At 41.9% G+C, this 21039-nt stretch overlaps 1 protein-coding gene across 9 annotated transcripts in view; it reads right to left on the minus strand.

Moving 5' to 3' along the window:
• Positions 1-21039, minus strand: part of ACAP2 (ArfGAP with coiled-coil, ankyrin repeat and PH domains 2) — a 138531-nt gene that overhangs the window by 73948 nt on the left and 43544 nt on the right. For all 9 annotated transcript variants that reach the window (XM_056121146.1, XM_056121142.1, XM_056121145.1 and 6 more), the window contains exon 2: positions 12197-12254. In XM_056121146.1, the coding sequence (XP_055977121.1) occupies positions 12197-12254 (58 nt within the window). The remainder of the gene's footprint in view (positions 1-12196; positions 12255-21039) is intronic.

Raw genomic sequence — 21039 nt, forward strand, 5'->3', positions numbered from 1 at the left:
AAGTTTTGGTAAAGGGAAATGTGCTTGATATTTGCATGACTGAGACCTAAACCTGAAAGCTTTGTAACCTTTCCCATGGTGATTCAATAAATAAATAAATAATTTTTAAAAAAATTTTAAAAAAATAAAAAAAATAAAAACTCTGGGGCCTGAGTGATGTACCTCAAGGACCGTGCTTGCCTTGCACAAGGATGAAGTGAGTTGGATCCCTGGCACCCCAAATGGTGCCCTGAGCCCTACCATAATGATCCCTGAGCACAGACAGAGCGAGGAGTAAATCCTGAGCATCACCAGTGTTGCCGCAGAACAAAAATAAAAAAAAACAGAAAAGAAAAAAAATTCAAGATGTCTTAAAAATGGGAAAAAGTATTTTTAAAGTTCACACGGACGAGAGCAATAGCACAGCGAGTAGGGTGTTTGCCTTGCACAAGGCCGACCCGGGTTCGATTCCTCTGTCCCTCTCGGAGAGACCTGCAAGCTACCGAGAGTATCCTTCCTTCCGGCAAGGCAGAGACCGGCAAGCAGCATGTGTAGTATTGGATATGCCAAAAATAGTAACAACAAGTCTCACAATGGAGACATTCCTGGTGCCCGTTTGAGAAAATTTATGAACAACTGGAGGACAGTGCTACAAAGTTCATACAGAGTAACCAATCAATGGAAAAGAAAAGAAGGCCGAAAGGATAGTTCCAGAGGCTAAAGCACATGCTTTGTCCTTTAAAGTCCCAGGTCTGATTCCCAGCACTGCATGGTCCTCTGAGCACCACTAGGAGTTGGCTCTGAGCATCACCAGTGTGACCCAAAAGCCTCTGCCCACAAAAATCAGGATCAAAGAGACAGTTCAACAGGCTGAGCATGTACGTTGCTTGCAGAAAGCCCAGGTGTTATCCCTGGCACTAGAGTGTCCCCTAAGCACTGTCAAGGGCAACCCCCAAGCACTGGGCTGAGACTCACCCTTACAGGTGCGGCCCAAGAAACAAAAATCTTGAGAAAGAGTACTGAGGTATGGCCATCAGTCCTGTGTGTTATATATTATAAGGTACAAGAATTCAGAGGTTGCTGGAAGCTTGCCACAGTGGGAGGTGAGTGGGTAGGGCAGTTAGGACACAGAAGGGACCAGTACGGTAATGAGAGTTGGAAATGATCACTTTGGACAAGAACTAAGTGCTGAAAGAAAGTAAAGAAATATACATGATAACCTACAATGCCTAAAAGGGGGGGGGGGGAGAGAGAGAGAGAAAGAGAGGGAAGGAGGAGAGGAGAGGGAAGGAAAGGGAGGGGAGAGGAAAGGAGGGGAGAGGTGTCTTTCAGAGGCAGGTTAGGGGTGGTAGGCGTTGGAAACTGGAGACATCATAATCAGTGGTGGGAAATGTGTGCTTGTGAAGGGATAGTGTTGATACATTGTATGACTAAAATCTAATCAAGACAAACTTTGTAACTGTATCTCATGATGATTCGATTTTTTAAATAAACAAATAAATAAGAAAAATTCATAGGCTAAAATTCACTGTAAGTTGGTCAATAAAATAGACAGTCAAGAAAAGATACTACTCGGGCTGGAGCAATAGCACAACGGGTAGAGCATTTGCCTTGCACGCAGTCGACCCAGGTTCGATTCCCAGCATCCCACATGGTCCCCTGAGCACCGCCAGGAGTGATTCCTGAGTGAAGAGCCAGGAGCAAGCCCTGTGGATTGCCGGGTGTGAAACAAAAAGGAAAAAAAAAAGAAAAAGAAAAGATACTACTTCATTGAAAACAGTATTACTTGATTATAATAATACTAGAACCAGTTTGGGGAGGTGGGAATTATCCAATAAATGACACAAGAACATTAAGTTGCAAGAGATAAAAGTAACTAACTTGGATTCAAACTCCTCAAATTAATTTCAGGTGTATTAAAGATTTAAAAATAAAAGATTAAACAGGAAAACAAAAGGCTATGTTTTTAAAATAATTCCAAAGTCGCTAAAGTCTTTTTGAGAAAGAAGCAAAACTCAACAGTCACCGAAAAACCGACCAACTCAAGTACTTAAAAACAAAATATTTCTACAAAAGAAAAAAAAACCTAATACATTCAATCAAAATACAATAGTGAAAGAATTATCACGTCACATGGGATGGTTTTCCATATGATAAGCATGGATACACAGAAATGAATCTCAGAACCCAGTAGCCCATTGCAGAGATTTCTCCAGACTCTAATTATTTAAAATATTAGAATTCCAGGAGTGCATGGCCACAAAAGTGGCCACACGACATCTCATGCTATTTGTAACAAGCAATACAAAATAAATTATCTAGCATCTGCCTGTCAGGCAGGCTTGAGTGGTGGTGGGAAGGTGTAATGGTGTTGGGATTGGTGCTGAAATATTGAATGAATCAACTATTGTGAACAACTTTATGAAAATACATTTAAAAAAAAAGAAAAAAGAATGGATACACAAATCACTTTTGAAAATTCAATCCACTACTGAAAAAGAATACCAATTGAGTCTAGGTACTTCTGAGAAAAACTGAGATATGCTTCTGCCTATAAAAAGAAATTCAACCTCACTATTATAAAAACTTCCTTTTTTTTACATAAGAGGGGAAAATCAAAAAGTTTGATAACATCCTAATGTTTTAGAGAGGGCACAGCCTCATTGTTGGTGGAAGTGTAAAATGATATAATTTCTAAGAAAGGCAATTTAGCACGAGATGAAAATTTCTAATGCAGACTCTCTCACCAAGCAATTTCACTCTTAGAATGTATCACACAGACGTGACACACATGTGAAGCCATGTGTAAACACAGTAAAACACTTGAAGCAGGGCAAGTGTTCATCAGTGAGCTAGTGGTAAGTAAGGAGCCAGACAAGGAGACACAGTTCACACATTAAAGAGAAAAGGCCCGACAGCAGGAGCGATAGCACAGCGGGTAGGGCATTTGCCTTGCACACGGCCGACCCGGGTTCGATTCCCAGCATCCCATATGGTTCCCTGAGCATTGTCAGGAGTAATTTCTGAGCGCAGAGCCAGGAGTAACCCCTGTGCATTGCCAGGTGTGACCCAAAAAGCAAATAAATAAATAAAGATAAATGCATGGCTGGATGTGGGTCTCAGGAGCAGAGCAGGAGTGAGGTTCACTCGCTGGCACCACCACCAGCAAAAGAGAGAAAAGGAGCGGTTCATAATTAATAATAAGGAATAATATCTAAGATATAATTCCTTTAAATTGCAAAATGTAGAGCAGCAGGTTTTGTTGAACAGGAATCAAAAGGTACAAATAAAATCTCTTTTGTGTTGGGCTGGAGAGATAGCACAGCGGGTAGGGCGTTTGCCTTGCAAGGGGCCAACCCGGGTTCGATTCCCAGCATCCCATATGGTCCCCTGAGCACTGCCAGGAGTAACTCCTGAGTGCAGAGCCAGGAGTAACTGCTGTGCATCGCCAGGAGTAACAACAAAGTCTCCAATGGAGACGTTACCCAAAAAGAAAAAAAAAAATCTCTTTTGTGTGTTTAGAAGCCTTTTTGTAAGGTCACAAGAAATTCACTTAGTTTCTCTGTTCGCAAAGAGCTTAGAAAACAACAATTTTTTTTATAAGATAGATTCATAAATTATTTACTCAACAAATTTAAAATGCAAAAAACAAATAGGAAGAAGGAAGGAATTTGGTTAGGAAATGTGGTTCAGTGGTAGAGCATTTGCTCTGGACATGCAGGGCCCTGGGGTCAAACCCCAGCAACTGCAAAAAGGAAAAAAAAAGAGCGAGGAAAAGAGAGGGAGAAAGGGAGGAAGGGAGGAAGGGAGGAAAGGAAGGGAGGGAGGGAAGGAGGGAAGGAGGGAAGGAGGGAAGGAGGGAAGGAGGGAAGGAGGGAAGGAAGGAAGGAAGGAAGGAAGGAAGGAAGGAAGGAAGGAAGGAAGGGAGGGAAGGGAAGGAAGGGCATGCAAGAAAGATACAGATTAGCAGAATTATGGTTAAAATCACACGGTTTGAGCCTGTCATCATCTTATATTTAAATCCTACTGCCATAATTAATCATATCTCTAATCCTCACTGACCTAAAAAACCCCAAAAAGCTTCAATTTCTTCTACTCAATAACTGACTTACAAAAACCACACTATATAAAGGCTTAAGAAAATAAAGTTATGGGGCTAGAGCGATAGCACAGTGGGTGGGGCGTTTGCCTTGCACGCAGCCAACATGGCCGACACAGGTTCGATTCCTGGCATCCCATATGGTCCCCCAAGCACCGCCAGGAACAATTCCTGAGTGCATGAGCCAGAAGTGACCCCTGAGCATCGCCAGGTGTGACCCAAAAAGCAAAAAAAAAAAAGAAAAGAAAAGAAAGTTATTAATACACAGTAATTGGTGCAGGGTAGTTACTCAATAATTGGTGCTTCTTTATCAGCAGTGAAGTTCTCTTACAGCTGTTAATCTGTTTTGTATTCATTTAAAAGAAATCTGGACATCTTTATGCACTTTGTAGGCCACATCCAGCAATACTCAGAGGCTACCCCTGGCTCTGTGCTCAGGTCACTCCGGGCAATGCTAAGGGGACCATATATGGTGCTGGGAACTGAGCCAGAGTTAGCTGCATGCAAGGCGTATGCCTTAACTCCTCATCAGCTGCCAAAACTTTATATACTTAAAGAGGTGGTAAGAAAGGACGAAAAGAGAAATGGCTGAAACAAAATCCTGAGGAGTTACTAGGCTAGACCTGCACAGGAAAGGGATGTATGTGTCATTCAACAGGGATAAAAGGAAAAAGACACAGACGGATTCTGTTAAGTTTCCACATCAAGAGCAATAAATAAAAGTGTTTCCTCAATCAAAGCCATCAACTAAAAATGAAGAACAGGGTGGGTAAATCTTAAGAAAACACAGAAGCATGAGAGTTGCTACAGGCAACAAGATTACCTAAGTGATTCTCGGAAAAACTGCTCGGCATCATGAAATTTAGGCACATGTAGCTCTGGTTCCTCTAACTGACTTCACCAAGCAACTGTCAGCTGTGCGACTTCTAGAGAAAAGTCCTACATGGGACCTACATGGGACAGAGGATACAGATGGCTACACTAATGTAATAAGAATTCTGTGGAACAGGTGTTATAGAAGTGAAATGAGTCTCCAGGAGAGAAGAAATGATATAATAAAGTTAATGAATGACTTGAATAATTCATAGCAGTACGATTCCTAATAGCCAAAATGTGAAAATAACTCAAATACTAAATCAATCAATAAACTGTGGCATATCCACTAATAGTATACTTATTATTCTTGCCTAAAAATGAAACATCAGAAGATCTACAATGTAGATCAACTTTTCCAAAAATATTATGTAGAGCCAGAGACACAGTTCAGTGGGTAAAGTGCTCATGGGGCATGCTGCTGACATGGATTTGCTCCCCAGCACGACATAAAGTCCCTGAGCACTCCAGGAGTGATTGCTGATTAGAGACCCAGAACAAAGCCCAGAGCACAGCCAGGTGTGGTCCAAAAACAAAACAAAACAAAACAAAAATAAAAACAAAAAACCCTAAAACATCACATTGGGCCAACAGAGATACTCAATGGGCTGAGTACAGGATTTGCATGCCAGGGGCTGTCAGACTAGATTCACTGTCACTGTCCTCCCGTTGTTCATCGATTTGCTCAAGCGGGCCCAGTAACGTCTCCATTGAAGACTTTTGTTGTTACTGTGTTTGGCATATCGAATACATCACCGGTAGCTTGCCAGGCTCTGCTGTGCGGGCGAGATACTCTCGGTAGCTTGCCAGGCTCTCCAAGAGGGGCGGAGGAATCGAACTCGGGTCAGCCATGTTGGCTGCATGCAAGGCAAACACCCTACCGCTGTGCTATTGCTCCAGCCCCCAGACTAGATTAGATTAGATTAAATTAGATTCCCAGCACAGATCTAGGAGAAGCCCCTGCACATCTCCAGCTATGGCCGCCAAAAAGAGAGCAAACAATCGAATGAGAAATTTAAAAATAGAAACATTATGATATGTGAAAAAAAAAGCCAGTCACAAAGGTCAACTAATGGATGATGCACTTAAAAGAAATATCCAGAATAAGCAAATTCATAGAGACAGAAAGTAGATTTGTGGTTGTCAAAGATGGAGGAACAAAGAAATTAGAACTGACTGCTAACAGGCAGAGGGTTTCCTGTGGGGTGACAGAACGATTCTGAAATTTGACAGTACTCCAAGAAGGTGTACAAGATCGTGAATATAACAAAACCATGGAATCGTGTGTTTTAACATCGTGAATTTTATGTTGGGTAAATCTTACCTCGATTTCCAAAAAGCACCCCCAAAAAAAGAACATCGAAAGGGAAGTGAATTAGAGGGTATCTGAAATATCAAAAGTGAACAGAACTAACGACTAAGAGTCGAGATAAGCTTGAAGCACAGAAGCAGCAGGAGTGAAGGTGAGAACTGGAAGGACTTGAGACGAAACTCAAGAAAGTAAGAAAGAGATTAGCATTCCAGATTTCAGAGATTCAAATTGGGGGCGGGGGGGGGGGGGTTGCACAGAGTATGGCTGTCAAAACAGATCTCAGATTTAGAATAGAGGTTATTACCACAAGAGTTCGAGAAAAAATGAAATTGTCAGAAAGCTTAACCACATCTACAGAACGGAAGAAGGAGTGACATGTAATAGATAGTGTGCCATCAAAAAAGCAAATTATACACTTAAGATATAACTGAATAATAATATATCACATAGTCTATGTATTTCAGGACTGGGCCTCCTCCACCCAGCTCCCCCACCTTCCAGTAGCTATACAGTTACACCCACCAACTGCTATGTAACCCCATCAACGGCCAGGATCCAGAGATTCTAAAACTAAGCTCCCAGAAGCTTATTCTTATTCTCGAGTTCTCACTCTCAGAGAACCCGGCAGGCTACTGAGATTATCATACCCACCTATATTTCTGACTAGGAACATCTGCCCCAAAAACTTCCATCCCTCTCGGAGAGCCCGGCAAGCTACCGAGAGTATCCTACCCGCACGGCAGAGCCTGACAAGCTAATCGTGGTGTACTCGATATGTCAAAAACGGTAACAATGAATGATCCTCATTTCCCTGATCCTGAAGGAGCCCCCAATATGTCATCGGACTATACTAGCACGTGACAGGGATGAATAGAGACGTTACTGGGCTGGCTCGAGCGAATCAATGAACAACGGGGTGATAGTGATAGTGATAGTTTATGTATATTTTCATATCCATATATAAAAGTCTACAAAGAGGAAAGATTTTAACCTAAGAGTAAAGGTCAAATTAGTCAAAACTATCAAGATAGTAGCCTCAAGTCATTCAACAATGATTTAACTAAAAGACTATGTCAAAGGTACTTTGTTAGATAACAGGAAATAAACAATTTATTTCTTGACTATCCTCATTCCTCTCTCTCTTCTCTTCCTGTGCAAACTGAGTAAATTGCAACTTTGTGACTCTGTTGTAAAGACAGGAGAGTAACACAGGATGTAGCACACTGTAAGTGCATAATCAATGAGGGCTGATTTCTACCCCTTTAAATAGGGTCTCTGACTTCAGAGATTGAGGAGTTTGTTAAAGGGACACCTCCATGGTTAACATTATTTACAAATTACCAGGTGTCACATGCCATGCTCAGCACTTAACATGTACTAACACATCTTATTCTCATAGCATTCTTCAGAGATTAACTAGATAACTCGCTTTCTATAACTTAGAGATGAAGACTGAGGCATAGGAAAGTTGAGGAATTGGCCCAAGTTTTGTTTTCTGTTTTTTTTTTTGTTTGTTTTTTGGGTCACACCCGGTGGTGCACAGGGGTTACTCCTGGCTCATGCACTCAGGAATCACTCCTGGCGGTGCTCAGGGGACCATATGGGATGCTGGGAATCGAACGCAGGTCGACCGTTTGCAAGGCAAACGCCCTTCCCGCTGTGCTATCACTCCAGCCCCGGAATTGGCCCAAGTTTTAAAAAAAAATGTAGAGCCACATTTAAATGCAGAAATCCTTGTTTCAGGCATTGTGCTTTTAATCAGAAGGGTATGTCTCACACCAGAAGCTGCCAAGAAATGGCTAGGAATTTAAACTGAAGTACATGCAAGAAACACAGTCAAACAAGGAAAAGGAACAATGTTTGGCAGTACCCTAGCTGTATTTTTAAGGGAATCTGCCTAACAAACAGGGAAGGACTAAAAGTCCCTTATTAAAGTACTAAGAAGATGCATCAGATACAGAAATCATTCTCGACAGCAACTACGACACTCAGGGATGTTGCCAATTCTGGATACCTCACAAAATGTATAAACGATTAGACCCGGGAGCAACGTGCCATTGATGAAGCATAATTCACCAGAAACACTGTGACTACCAGGAGCATGTAGCATAAGCAAAATAAATACAAGCAAAGTCACTCAACAAGTTTAACCTGATGCTGATAGGATTTACAATGATATTGCAGATGAAACTTGTCCCGGATCAAGTGAGGAAATCACCAGACGAGTCTTGAACAAGTTCTCCCTGTCCCTAGTCCTTTGCTGCCACCACCTTCAACGGCTGCTCCTCAAAAGTTCATTTCTAGGCTAACGCCCCATCCTTCTATTCAGTAGATTTTGTTCAGATATTTTTAATTTTTACATTCTTCCCCCCACCCCCACCCAAAATCTGTTTCAAATGATTCAGATTCAGCTCTACCCAAAGGAATAAATATTTCCATACACTCTCTCGTGAGCCTGGTAGAAAATCACAACTACAACTTCTGTGGCCTGCCTTAAGATTTTAAAACTAAAAACATGCCTGTCAAGAGGCAGGCTGGGGGTTGGGAGGGAAAAGGGGGCCATTGGTGCTAGAAAATTGCATGCTTGAAACTCAACTGTAACTCTGTAGATCACTGTGCTTAAATTAAAAAATTAATTTAAAAACAAACACCTTTGCTTCAAAAAGTTAAAAAACATAATATATCCAGGTGAAATTAAAAAATATATAATTAAGATAGTGTAGGATGACATTGCTTTGTCCTTTCTCCCTTGCCACAAGGAGCTTAGGTTTATCAGGTTACACCCATAACAGTGCTCCCGAGTCATTCCCATTCCTTTCTTTATCTGTTACCACTTCTATGCTCTCCATCCCAACCAGTTAATCAGCTTCTCCCCTAATAAGAATCTGTTAATGTGTAAGGTCAGATCCTGCAAGGACACTGAAATTGTATTGTAAGTTAATATTGCCTTTCTCCTCTCCTAATGTTTTTGAATAGTTTAATGCAATGTCCTTTTTCTATAGATACAGGAAGGCAGTTAAAATTATGCTTTGTAACTTAGGATTTAATTAGCTTTGAATATTATTCACTCCCGGGCATCTGCTTTCTTGACTTAAGCCTCAGTTGCCCTTAGTTCCTAAAACCCCAAAAGCAGGGTCCCATCGAGGGACTGAATGGACCCAGGGCAAGCGGTGAGCCACCCTAGCATCGAAATGGGCCAGGCCAAAGTGCCACGATTCTTAACTATAAGAGCTTGATCATGGACAGATGCTGTCATGATACAAAAGTACCAACGAGACTAGGACCCTGCTAGGGATAGGAACGACTATCTGGCCTGAGCACTGTAATCTGAGATTGAGATGGTCCTAGGAGAGCAATTCTATAAATTTAAGGTATTTCTTACTGTATCCATACAAAATGATTTATATTATGTATGCTTATATGTTTATTGAACAAGGAGAGGAGAAACACACCAGGGGATTCCGTTGTAGGGTGGGTCAGCCTGCTGAGAGAGAATCTGTCCTAGAAGCAGCTTTCCCTGAGGGAAAGAACTTTACCCCTATTGATTGTGACCACACCTATGTGTAATTGTTACCCCCAACCCCGCATGGTTTTGGGATTTAACTAGACTGTAAGAGTGGGCTGGGGGATAAAGATTCAGACTCCAGAGCAAGGGGAGAAGGGGATCAAAATCCAGACTCCAGAAGGAGGAGAAAGGGAATCCAGATTCCAGAGGCAGAGTAGAGAGACAGGAATGAACGGAGAGAGGATTGGAATAAACTGCAACTAAGACCAACCAGCCTGGCCCTCATTCCTTCCTCTTCCTACCCATCGCCATCGACCTCCCCGGGGTGGGGGAACCGGCGTGAGACTACCGAACGCGGGCAGTGGGAGAGATAGACTGCTGCTGTCTTTTTGAGTTTACACATCTACATCTGGCATCCCTGGGTGCCGTTTTTTTAAGTTTACACAAGACAGTACTGCTGAAAGTGTACTGCTAACCTGTTACTGCTTATTATTGCTATTACTTATTAAAATAATAACAATGCTGTCATTAAATATCATTAAAAATAAAAATCTCAATAGAAAATATTTTTGTGAATAGTCAACAAAAATTATAATATTTTAAAAATCTATCCACTTTTTTTTTTAATAACATTAATAGTTTTAAGATACAATTCTGTCCTAGGAGCTTGCTAGTGCTCCTGGAAAAATTTCTAAGTGGCACGTGCTACTCCATCATGAGAGCAGAAGCACAAGGGAACACAAGGATTCGGGCTAAACATCCTGACTTGGTGCTGTCTTTCCTAATCGTGATGGGAAGCAAGCCCCCTTCACTTTCTGGAATGTGGCAGCCTCATCTGTGAGATGGAAACAATAAAGAATTGTCCTACCTACCTCACAGAATTATTGTAAAATCAAAATAGACACTAGTATATCAAAGAACTTATTCTGAGTCCTATAGAGTACCTCATTACTATGCAGTTACTAAATTTTTCTTTCATATAATTATCTAACACTGCTGCTTTATATAACTTTTATTTTGCCTGTCGTTGGTTTTGAAGCCACACCCGGCACTGCTCAGGGCTGATGCCTGGCTCTGGCAGAGCTTAATTGAACCCAGGTCAGTCATGTGCGAGGCAAGCTCCCGATGTGCTGGACTATCTCTCTGGCCCTACTTAATATCTTTTCTATACTATATACAGTATACACGTGTGTTTTTAAGATTTGGAAATATAAAAAAAACTATCAGAGTGTGATCAGGGGAAAAAAAGTATTTGGTATTACCTCCTGGAATCTAATCTAAGATACCCCAAACTTATTGAATTAAGAACTGCAATTCCATAAAAGTAAGATTCCTGTGATTCTTATGCCCTGTAAGATTTGAGAAGCACTGTATCACAGAATAGTACCACTTAACGCAATCATATACGTAGGAAATTATTTTCACAAATGCTAGTTAAAATACATGCATCTAAATTCAGAAATTTGAAAAGATCAAGAGAAAAAATGATTTTCCTTAAGATAAGAAGCCATATCTTTCTCATTCTACTAGTTGTGTCTCTTTCAGGATAGACAATGTTCCTTTAATAGAGCAAAAAAATTAATTATTAATATAAAAGAAATATGGAAGATAGAAATGACTGTACATTCACCCTTGCATAGAATATGACCACTTAATATCAATTATTAAGCATATATTCACCATTTAGATTAAATATTTATATATTAGGCATTAGGGTAAAAAAGCAGAATGAGTATTTTAAATTTTATTTGTATTTGAACATGGTCACATCCAAATTTATAAACAACAATAGTCAGGTCAGGAGCAAAGAGAGAGTGCAGTGGGGTAAGGAACTTACCTTGCACGCAGCTGATCCGAGTTAAATCTCCAGCATTCCATATGGTCCCCTGAGCACTGTCAAGACTGATGATACCCTGAGCACAGTTAAGAGTGACCCACCCCCTAAACTCCCATAAAGTATAGTCCGATTGGGCCAGTGACATGATTCAAAGGTTGGAGAGACACGTGGAAGGTGAGGTTCAATCCTTGGTACCACATGGTTCCCTGAGCAACAGGAAAGAAGAGAGGGAGAAAGGGAGGAAGGGAAGAAGGCAGGCAGGTAGGTCAGAGGTTGTGGGAGTATGAAATCCACTAAGCATCCATCAGGAAGCAATCACTTTGAAGAGGAAAGACTCCCAACAACATAAAGGGTGTCTAGTCAACTCTGAAATTAGATAGATTCAAACTCTTCCTCTGGCTTAGATTTTCAACAATATGCTAATGTTTCTAGCCTCAATTTCCTCATGTAAAAATTACGATAATAATAGCACTAATATTAGATATACATATTATAGCACTAAGTTTTAGAGATTCAAAAAGAAAAGTGACATGAACCACTTAGGGGAAACAAGCACTTGTTTGTGTATTTAAACATGAAAGTAAAATTTACCTTATCAAGTTTTAATTCCAATTCTGCGACATCTCCTTCTACTTCTTCCAAAGCAGCTCTAAAAAAATTAAGTATAAAATAAGTTATGTTATTTTATATGTCTAATATGTATACTTTACTCCTAAAAATAAACTCTAAATAAAATTAGGCATGAATACTTAAAAGTTACATTTCACATAAAGTAATAACTACCTTAGGATTGGTATGAATACTTCATAATTACATAATAAAACACAAAACACAATTATTGCTTAATAAGAGACCACATTAGGTTGAGTTAATCAAAGTATGTGTATTATTCAAATTTACAACATCAATTAGAACTATTTAACATCTCTTGAAACAATTTTTTTAAATTTCAAGTTGAGTCATAAAAAGATACAGATTTCTATTCAACCAAGCACAAATAATCAACAAGCAAAGTATCTTTGACAACTAAACAGACTGAATTTTCTTGAAAAATAAAAATAAACTCTTGCTTAATGCGCCATTTTGTATCGAATGTAGTTCTCAAAAATCAGCAAATACTCCATACTGACAAACAGATATAATAAAAGCATAATACTAAATAAAACTTGATACCTACCACTCTAAAAGACTACACTAAGTCCCTGGAAATTTGTTTAGAATAAAACAATATCAGCTAAAACTTTCTAAGAATAATTGTATTTTACACTTAGCAGTAATATGTAATAAAATACAAGTCATCTACCTTAAGTTGCTGACACCTTCTTGGTAAATCAGTAATTTCCCAGTAGCTTTTTCTTAAACTATCAAAATTTGTTTCAACAAGATTGCTCCAACTGGGGGGACTGGTCATCCCCAAAATTACTTTGAATTTTGGGTCAGATATGTACAATTAGACAATAAAGCCAAGAGAAGCCTAGATTAAGATCTATTCCTAGAACTACCCACTTAAAATCTATGGGACCCTAGGGGCTGGAGCAATAGCACAGCGGGTAGGGCATTTGCTTTGCACGCAGCCGACCCGGGTTCAATTCCCAGCATCCCATATGGTCCCCTGAGCACCGCCAGGGGTAATTCCTGAGCGCAGAGCCAGTGCATTGCCGGGTGTGACCCAAAAAGCAAAAAAAAAAAAAAAAAAAAAAAAAATCTATGGGACCCTAATAGACACTGCTTTTATTTCGCCTTGTGATTCTACTTTTCCATCTGATTATGTTTACTGAAAGTTCTTTATGGGAAAAAAAAAGGAAATTTTATGACTATTCCAAAAACTAAATACAGTTAACATTCAGGTCAAAAAAGCAGGAACTGGTGCTATGGATGTGGCTCGGAGATGTGGTCAAAACAAGCAAACAAAACCACTTGCTTTTGCTTTCCTGCCCTCTCCTAAAATTCTTTTCTGCCAGGCAGGAAAAGGAGTCCACAGAGAGATGTTGGGGCAAACTCTCCTTTTCCTGAAAAGAACAGAACCTCACACCATCCTGTCCTTCACAGTATCACTGTATCACTGTACCACTGTTATTCCATTGTTCATAGAGTTACTCGAGTGGACACCAGTAATGTCTCCATTCGTCCCAGCCCTGCTGCCGTACGTATTGGAGGCTCCTTCAGGGTCAGGGGAATGAGACCCGTTATTGTTACTGTTTTTGGCATATCGAATATGCCAGGGGGAGCTTGCCAGGCTCTGCGGTGCATCCTGTCCTTAGGCTCCCAAACTACAGATGCTAGGGATTAATCCCCAAGCTGTGGGGACCGAGTGCTTGAGGGCTGTCACAAAGAACTCTGGACCTCAGAGTCGGCTCCGGGCAGAGCCACCCCCACCCCACTCCCAGGGAACTCACCCCCCACATAAAAAGCCCAGAAGGAAAGATGCTGATGTGTGCATAAGGGAAAAAAGCACAAATCAGCACTCTACCTGTTAACTGTAACTCTGAAAAATGGAAAAAGAGGAGCACAGAGTACAAATGAGAGGGCACACCTTTCAGATTGCTTAGTTGCCAGAAATGTATTTTTAAATAGATTTTACAAATTAGAAGGGAGAGAAATCTGCACAGATGTCCCCATGCCCCTCCTGGGGGGGGGGGGGCGAACTGGGTGAGAACCTCTTCACCTACATGCAGGCAGGCAGCCTCCTGCGTAAATCCTGGTCTCACGGCTCACTCCCCTCACTTGTCTGAGTACCCCAGGGCACAGACTCTTAAAATATTTGGTGAGTCAAGAAAGAAACTCCACCACTATTTATTCTTCCAATTCTTCCAGGAACATCTCTTCATTTATACTTTAACTTTAATTTAGTTTGGTTCAATTTTCACTGTCAAATGAACTAAAAGGAGCAGAGAGAGATTTGACTGAACCCCTGGTTTCGACTAGTTTGCCAGAAATTCTATGTAATTTCTTTCCTCGATCTTTGCTCATTTTGTGCAATCTTTTTTTGCCTTCGTGAAATGCCACTTTGAAGAAGTTATTTAGTAAAACAAGAGAGAAAATGTGTTTAAGAAAAAAACTGTCAAGCCCTTTGTAATTATAAAATACAAACACCAAAGTTCTACTTGATCGTAAAATGTATGTGAAGACTTGTAACAGCAACTAAGCATCTGAGGCAGCCTGGTTAACTGCTGGAAGCTCCTTAGTATAGCTCAGTTCAAGTTTAACTCTCACTCACTTGCCTGAGTCTAGGACATTCTGTCTATTTTTCATCTGGAAAATGTGTAGAGAAATGCCTATTTAAAAGATTTGGCTGTTCTTAAACACCAAATGCTTCTTATTTTGAAATCATCTTCTAAAAAGTACTGTTTCCATTTAACCACTATTTAATGGACGGTCACTTGCACAAGAACGTTAGAGAAGTCTAGCTTCTATCTACTTCCGCATAGCTAATAAGTATAACCTTTAACTTATTGTTAATTGACCAATTTTGTTTTAAAATATTACAAAAGATATTCAGACAATCTCCCAACCTATGAATACTGGACTTGCGCGTAAACATTGAAGTCTATCAAGTAATATGAATATATAAAGTATAGTAATAGTCAGAAATAACTTTAAAGTCAAAAAGATATTTAAAAACGATACTGAATTCTGTATTGTTTGAAACCCAATCACAAGCAACTGTACAACTCTTATCTCCTGGTGATTGAAAAAAAAGTAATAATTAATTACCAAAAAATGAAGGGGAAAAAAGCCTGATGAGGGACTGTCTGTATTATGATGTTAAGAACACACGAGCGCTTTGCTTTGTACCCTCAGCCCTGCTTACTGAGCTGAGTTTTGCCGACTGTTTCTACTCATCAATCCAAAGAACCATTCTGGAACATGTTCAATACATGAATGAATGAGTGAAATAAGATAATTTATAAAGGGGTCGGGAGCCTGTACAGCACTCAGGTACATACCTAGCCTGCCCCAAACCCGGGATCAATGCTGACTCCTACAGTCCCCTGAGCAAGGCTGGGTCTAGCCCTGGAGAGCCCTGAGTCCCCCCAGATGTGAGAGCCCCCCGGACAGCTGGAGAGTTCCACGGGCCTGAGCAGCATGGCCTCTTTGGGCCCTTGCATGAAGCAGCTTTTCTGAGAATCTCTAGTGGGGCTGGGAGGTTCCTCCCTGCAAAAGAGAGTAATAACGAAAGCAACAGCCCTTCAAATACTGAGTGAATTCTCCCAAACACTGAGCAATATGTGTTATAAACGCATATCGCGTTAGAGGTCAATATTAAAAGACCACAGCCTCCTTAGCTTCAAATTGAGTTGTAAAGGTAAAAGTAAAGGTAAAGGTAAAGGCCCTCCTGTTGATCGTCGATTTGCTCGAGCGGGCCCAGTAACGTCTCCATTGGAGACTTTGTTGTTACTGTGTTTGGCATATCGAATACTCTCGGTAGCTTGCCGGGCTCTCCAAGAGGGGCGGAGGAATCGAACTCGGGTTGGCCATGTTGGCCGCTTGTAAGGCGAACGCCCTACCCGCTGTGCTATCGCTATTAAACATTTTCCTAATTAAAATGTTCACACATTATCAGTAAAGAAAAAATTAAGTAGCAAAACAGGCTAAACAAAATGATGCTAAAAGAAGTGGAGGTGACTAGGGAGACGGCCCAAAGGGCTGGAGCACATGATCTGCAAGGAGGAGGTCCCAGGTTTCATCCCAGCACCACCGGTCCCTCAAACAGGAAGGAGGAGGGGGGTGGGGCTGGAGCGATAGCACAGTGGGTAGGGTGTTTGCCTTGCACGCGGTCAACCCGGGTTCGATTCCCAGCATCCGTATGGTCCCCTGAGCACCGCCAGGGATAATTCCTGAGTGCAGAGCCAGGAGTAACCCCTGTGCATCGCCAGGTGTGACCCAAAAAGAAAAAAAAAAAAGGAAGGAGAAGGAGGAGAGGGAGGAGGGGGAGGATGAAGGGGAGGAATGGGATGGGGTTGGAAGGGGAAGGGAGTGGAGGGGAGGACCTGAGGACCCAGTAGCTAAAAGAGCCGCCCTGCAAATGAGAGCAGATCCTAGTGCCACCCACCCATGGGAGCGGGGTGCAGATGGTTCTGCTCTCTGGGGTGGCAGCACCGCAGGAGAGGAGCTGGTGTTCAGAGTCCGTGCTCCCAATGAGCCTCACAGCCAAGGTGACAACTAAGCAGGCGCAATCTCTGGACTTCAGAGAATGAACCAAGGAAAAAAAGGGAAAGGAGCGAGGTGGAGGGCTGGGGTGGGGGGAGGAAATGTGGGGGGGGTGCAGGGAAAGTCTTATGGTCAGAAGTGCATGAAATCACCCTGAAGTCAATCCAGCGCACCCACATGTGCCACCCTCCCACGCCGCTGAGCACTGTCAGCATGGCCCTGAGCACCACCAAGCCTGAACATCACAGCACTACCAGCCTGACCACAGAGCCATCCTGCCAAGTGTCACCAGTATTGGCCTGGGACACACACCCCCACCCCCACACCACCCCCCGCCCCCCCCCCCCACACACACACACACAAGCACTGGAGGTAGGGCTGAGAGACGGTACTAGGGTTGAGGATTTTGCCTTGCATGGGGCCAACCCTAGCTCAACCCCTGGCACCATATGGTGACCACCCCTAAGCACAACATCAAGAGTAGCTCCTGAGCACGCCAGGCATGGTCCAAATATCAAAAAATGAATAAAAATAGAAGGCATTTGGGAAAGTCGCCCAGCAAACTCTACGGAGCCCGGCAAGTCTGGCCTACAAGCTGCTTCTGTGCAGTTCATGAGTTCTTCACAGCTTTCTTTTGGAGGGGAGGGGAGGGGGGTATTTGGGCCCTACCCTAGGGATGCTCAGGGCTCTTTCCAGGCTGTCTCTCAGCCACTCCTGAGAGTGTATATGATAACAGGGATCAAACCAAAGTGGGCAGCAGGCACATCACACCCACTTTATCTCCTGTACTGTCTCTCCACACCTACTTTTGCTCAGGGAGGGTGGGTGGTGGGTGGGTGTGACAGGGGCCACTCCTTGCTGGGTGCTTGGAGGATGCGCCAGGCCGTACCAAGGGTCACCCCCAGGCCTCCCACCTTCGGGGTTCGTTGAGCTTTTGTCTGGCCTGGCTTTTAGCTTTTCAAACAGTCAGGGGTTAAATTTAAGAAATAACGTTAAATGGTACATGAAAATTACATTAAACTCAAACCTCACTGTCCATAAATAAAGTTTGAAAGCCAAGTTCATTCATTTATATGTTGTACTTTCATACTTAAATGGTAGAAGATAAGGCCCATAAAGCCTAAAATATTTACTATTATCAAGCGCTTTATAAAAAAGGACACTGACTCCGTATTATGAATGTCCTACATGAGCATAAATTTTTATTCTCTAAAATATGTACAGGCTATATTTAGAACTCTGGTTGACTGGACCCTAAGAGGTGGAATAAGTCCCAAATTCAGAAAAGTAGGCAATTTATTTTTACTAGCAACAGCTTCAGACTTTTATCTACTCATGTGTCACAGTTTTTGTTTTTTTGTTGTTGTTGTTATTTTAATGAACAACTCAAATAATAGTTAACTAAAAGCATAAAGCCAAAATAGGAAACCAGCCTAGGAGCAAGTACTAACACTGAGACATTTCTAATTACACAGTGATCATCTGGGGCTGTGAAATAAATAAAGCTCTATGAGAAGCACAGAAATAGAACTCTCCCCACACCCAGTTAATTGCATACCCCTGGTGCGGCAATGAACTTTTAAACCACTATTTTTATAAGAGTATCCATTAAAAAGAGCTAATAGTATGTACAATATGAATATTATATTTTCTTGATGAAACTGGTGGGAAAAGGGGAAACGTGATAAAGAATCATTTTAGCCATTTATTTGAGAACCCAAAGAAGAGGGGGCGGGGTAGGAAACTATTTCCACTTCAACCTGGACAATATCCTTAATATGAAATTAATAACCTAAAACTGGGTCACATGCTGATGCAAGCGAAAAAGCTGCAGGAGGATACTCCTGCTCGCTAATAAGCATGGAACTATTCTCCAACAACTGAAGATGGACTTGAGGTCCAAGTCCTAACTGTCCCCTGGAGAATTATCAAACAGGTAATTACTCCAACGCAAAATGCAGATTTTGAAATTAACGTCTCTGCTCCTTGTTTTACAGTCTATGTTCCTGAATTGTCTCTGGTGGTTGTGTAGAGCGTGCGGGTGGGAGAGCGCATGCACACAATAGCCAGCACACCTGGGTTTCAGACACCTTGGACCCCTGGTGGCACAACCTGGCGGGGAGTGACCACCCCTCAGCACTGTCCGCTGTTGCAGTGGCTGGGGAAGCATGCTTGGATGCAGGCACCCCAAGTTCCATTGGCTCACTGGGAATGGCCCCGAGCACTCCAAATAAAACTCAGTTTGTATGTAAACTGTATCACCATTTGGTTACTCAGAGGAGTTGCCTGTGTGTCCATCATGGTACCCACCATCCACTCCCACTTCCAGCTGAGCGGCCTTCTCCCTTCTTGGGTGATAATTAATAGCCTATTGTTGGCAAAGAAAGGACAATGGTTGAATGGGAGACAGCTCACAAAACCATGGATACAACGGGTGGCAAAATTAGGAGACCAAAAAAAAAAAAAAGAAAAAAATCCCCATCCCAAGATGAGACCTTTCTTCTCTGAGTTTTCAACCAGAACACAGAGTACCCACCCTGAAAAATTATTTTCTTAAGGGAAATGTCTCACAGAGATCGGGAAGACAACTCCAGTGGCAGACAAGAGCGCCTCTCATGGATGAGACCCCAAGTCTGCTGCCCTTCCTACTCCCACTGGCCCAGCACTGCCAGGGGAGGCCTCGGGTGTCTGTCCCCTCCCACTCCCAGAACCCACGGGTCATGCCCTCCAGCTCAAGCACTGACACACTGGACCCTACTTTTCTGTCTAATTTTCACTACTCTGTGTTGTGGGTCCATATTTTACTGCTAAATGTGCGAAAAAGGTTCTATTTCAATTTAATCTACAAAATACAAATGAAGTCTCTCCCATTAATATATATGACAATTACATTTTAAAATACATGTTAAAAAGAAAAAATCTTAGTGTATTGAATGCTTCTCAGTAAGTACCCAATTACTGTCAGCTCTGATTCTTAAGGAAAACACATCTTTTCTTTAACATCTGATGGGGACAAGAGGGAGGGAAGCAGCTTCTCAGGTGAGGTTATCACATGCTTTGTTTGTTTGCTGATCTGTCTCAGGGCCATGCAGCAGTCCTGCTCAGGGCTGGTGGAACCCTCCTGGCCAGGGCTTGGGATCAAGCTTGGGCCTCCTGCATGCAAAGCATGCTCTAAGGCCGCTGAGCTATCTCTCCAGCCCCTATCACATACTTTCAACAAGAATTTGAAATGGTTTAAAAGGGAACAAAAATTTTTATTTATTTTTTTTCAAGGGCATAACATTTTTTTATTTATTTATTTTTTATTAGTGAAACACCATGAGGTACAGTTGTTCACCTTACAAGTTTTTGTGCTTCGGTTTCAATTATACAATGATCGAGTGCCCATCCCTCCACCAGTGCCCATTCTCCACCCCCAATGATCCCAGTAACCCTCCCACCCTTCCCATCCTCCCCATCCCATCCTGCCTCTGTGGCAGGGCATTAAAGGAACAAAAAATTTTAAAACAGTCTAGAATCAGCAAATAAATCAAGTCCAAATTCCTTCAACAGAAAACACTTTAAAACTTTTGCCTCTTCCAAAAATTATATGCCAAACACATATTGGAATCTCTTCCTAACTTCTTTATAGCTTCAATAAAGCCACAGGATCACATATTTGAAGGTTCTTTTTATTTTCCAGAGTAATAAGGTCAGTTTCATTTGATTTCTCTGTGAGCTACAAACTTCACATGCTCAAAGATCAAATACCGTTACCAGTCTGAGGGAGAGTTACGATGTGGAATGAGGGCCGGAGTGGTAGTAGAGTGGTTAGGGCACTTGTCTAGTATGCAGCCTACCCCGATAAGACACTCCATACGGTCCTACAAGCTCATCAGTAGGGATCCCTGAGCACCACTGAGAGTGACACCAAGTAAAACAAAAAAGGATTCTGGATGAACTTTATTGCGCAATAATAATAAGCCACCTTTTCAAAAGTCTGTGCTCTTTGTTTTGTTTGGGGGCCACACCCACCAGTGCTCCTGGCTCTTTGTCAGGTCACGCCTGGCAGGGCTCAGGGATCACAGGGGTCCTGGGGATCAAACCCTCCCCACTGAACTATGGCTCCGGCCCCTAAAAGTCTGTGCTTTGATTTTTAAAGGTCTCAGTGAAATCAAAAAGGTCTTTCTTCTCCAAATATTATCTTAGAAATGTTGCAACAGTTCCTATTTGCTCAGATTGGTCTGCGAGGCAAATCTAGGAAGATCCCTGAGAAATTCAACAGAGTAATAGTTAAGGAAATA

The sequence above is a fragment of the Sorex fumeus genome, unplaced genomic scaffold, assembly GCF_029834395.1.
Source record: "Sorex fumeus unplaced genomic scaffold, SorFum_2.1 ptg000044l, whole genome shotgun sequence".
NCBI classification, from domain to species: domain Eukaryota; kingdom Metazoa; phylum Chordata; class Mammalia; order Eulipotyphla; family Soricidae; genus Sorex; species Sorex fumeus.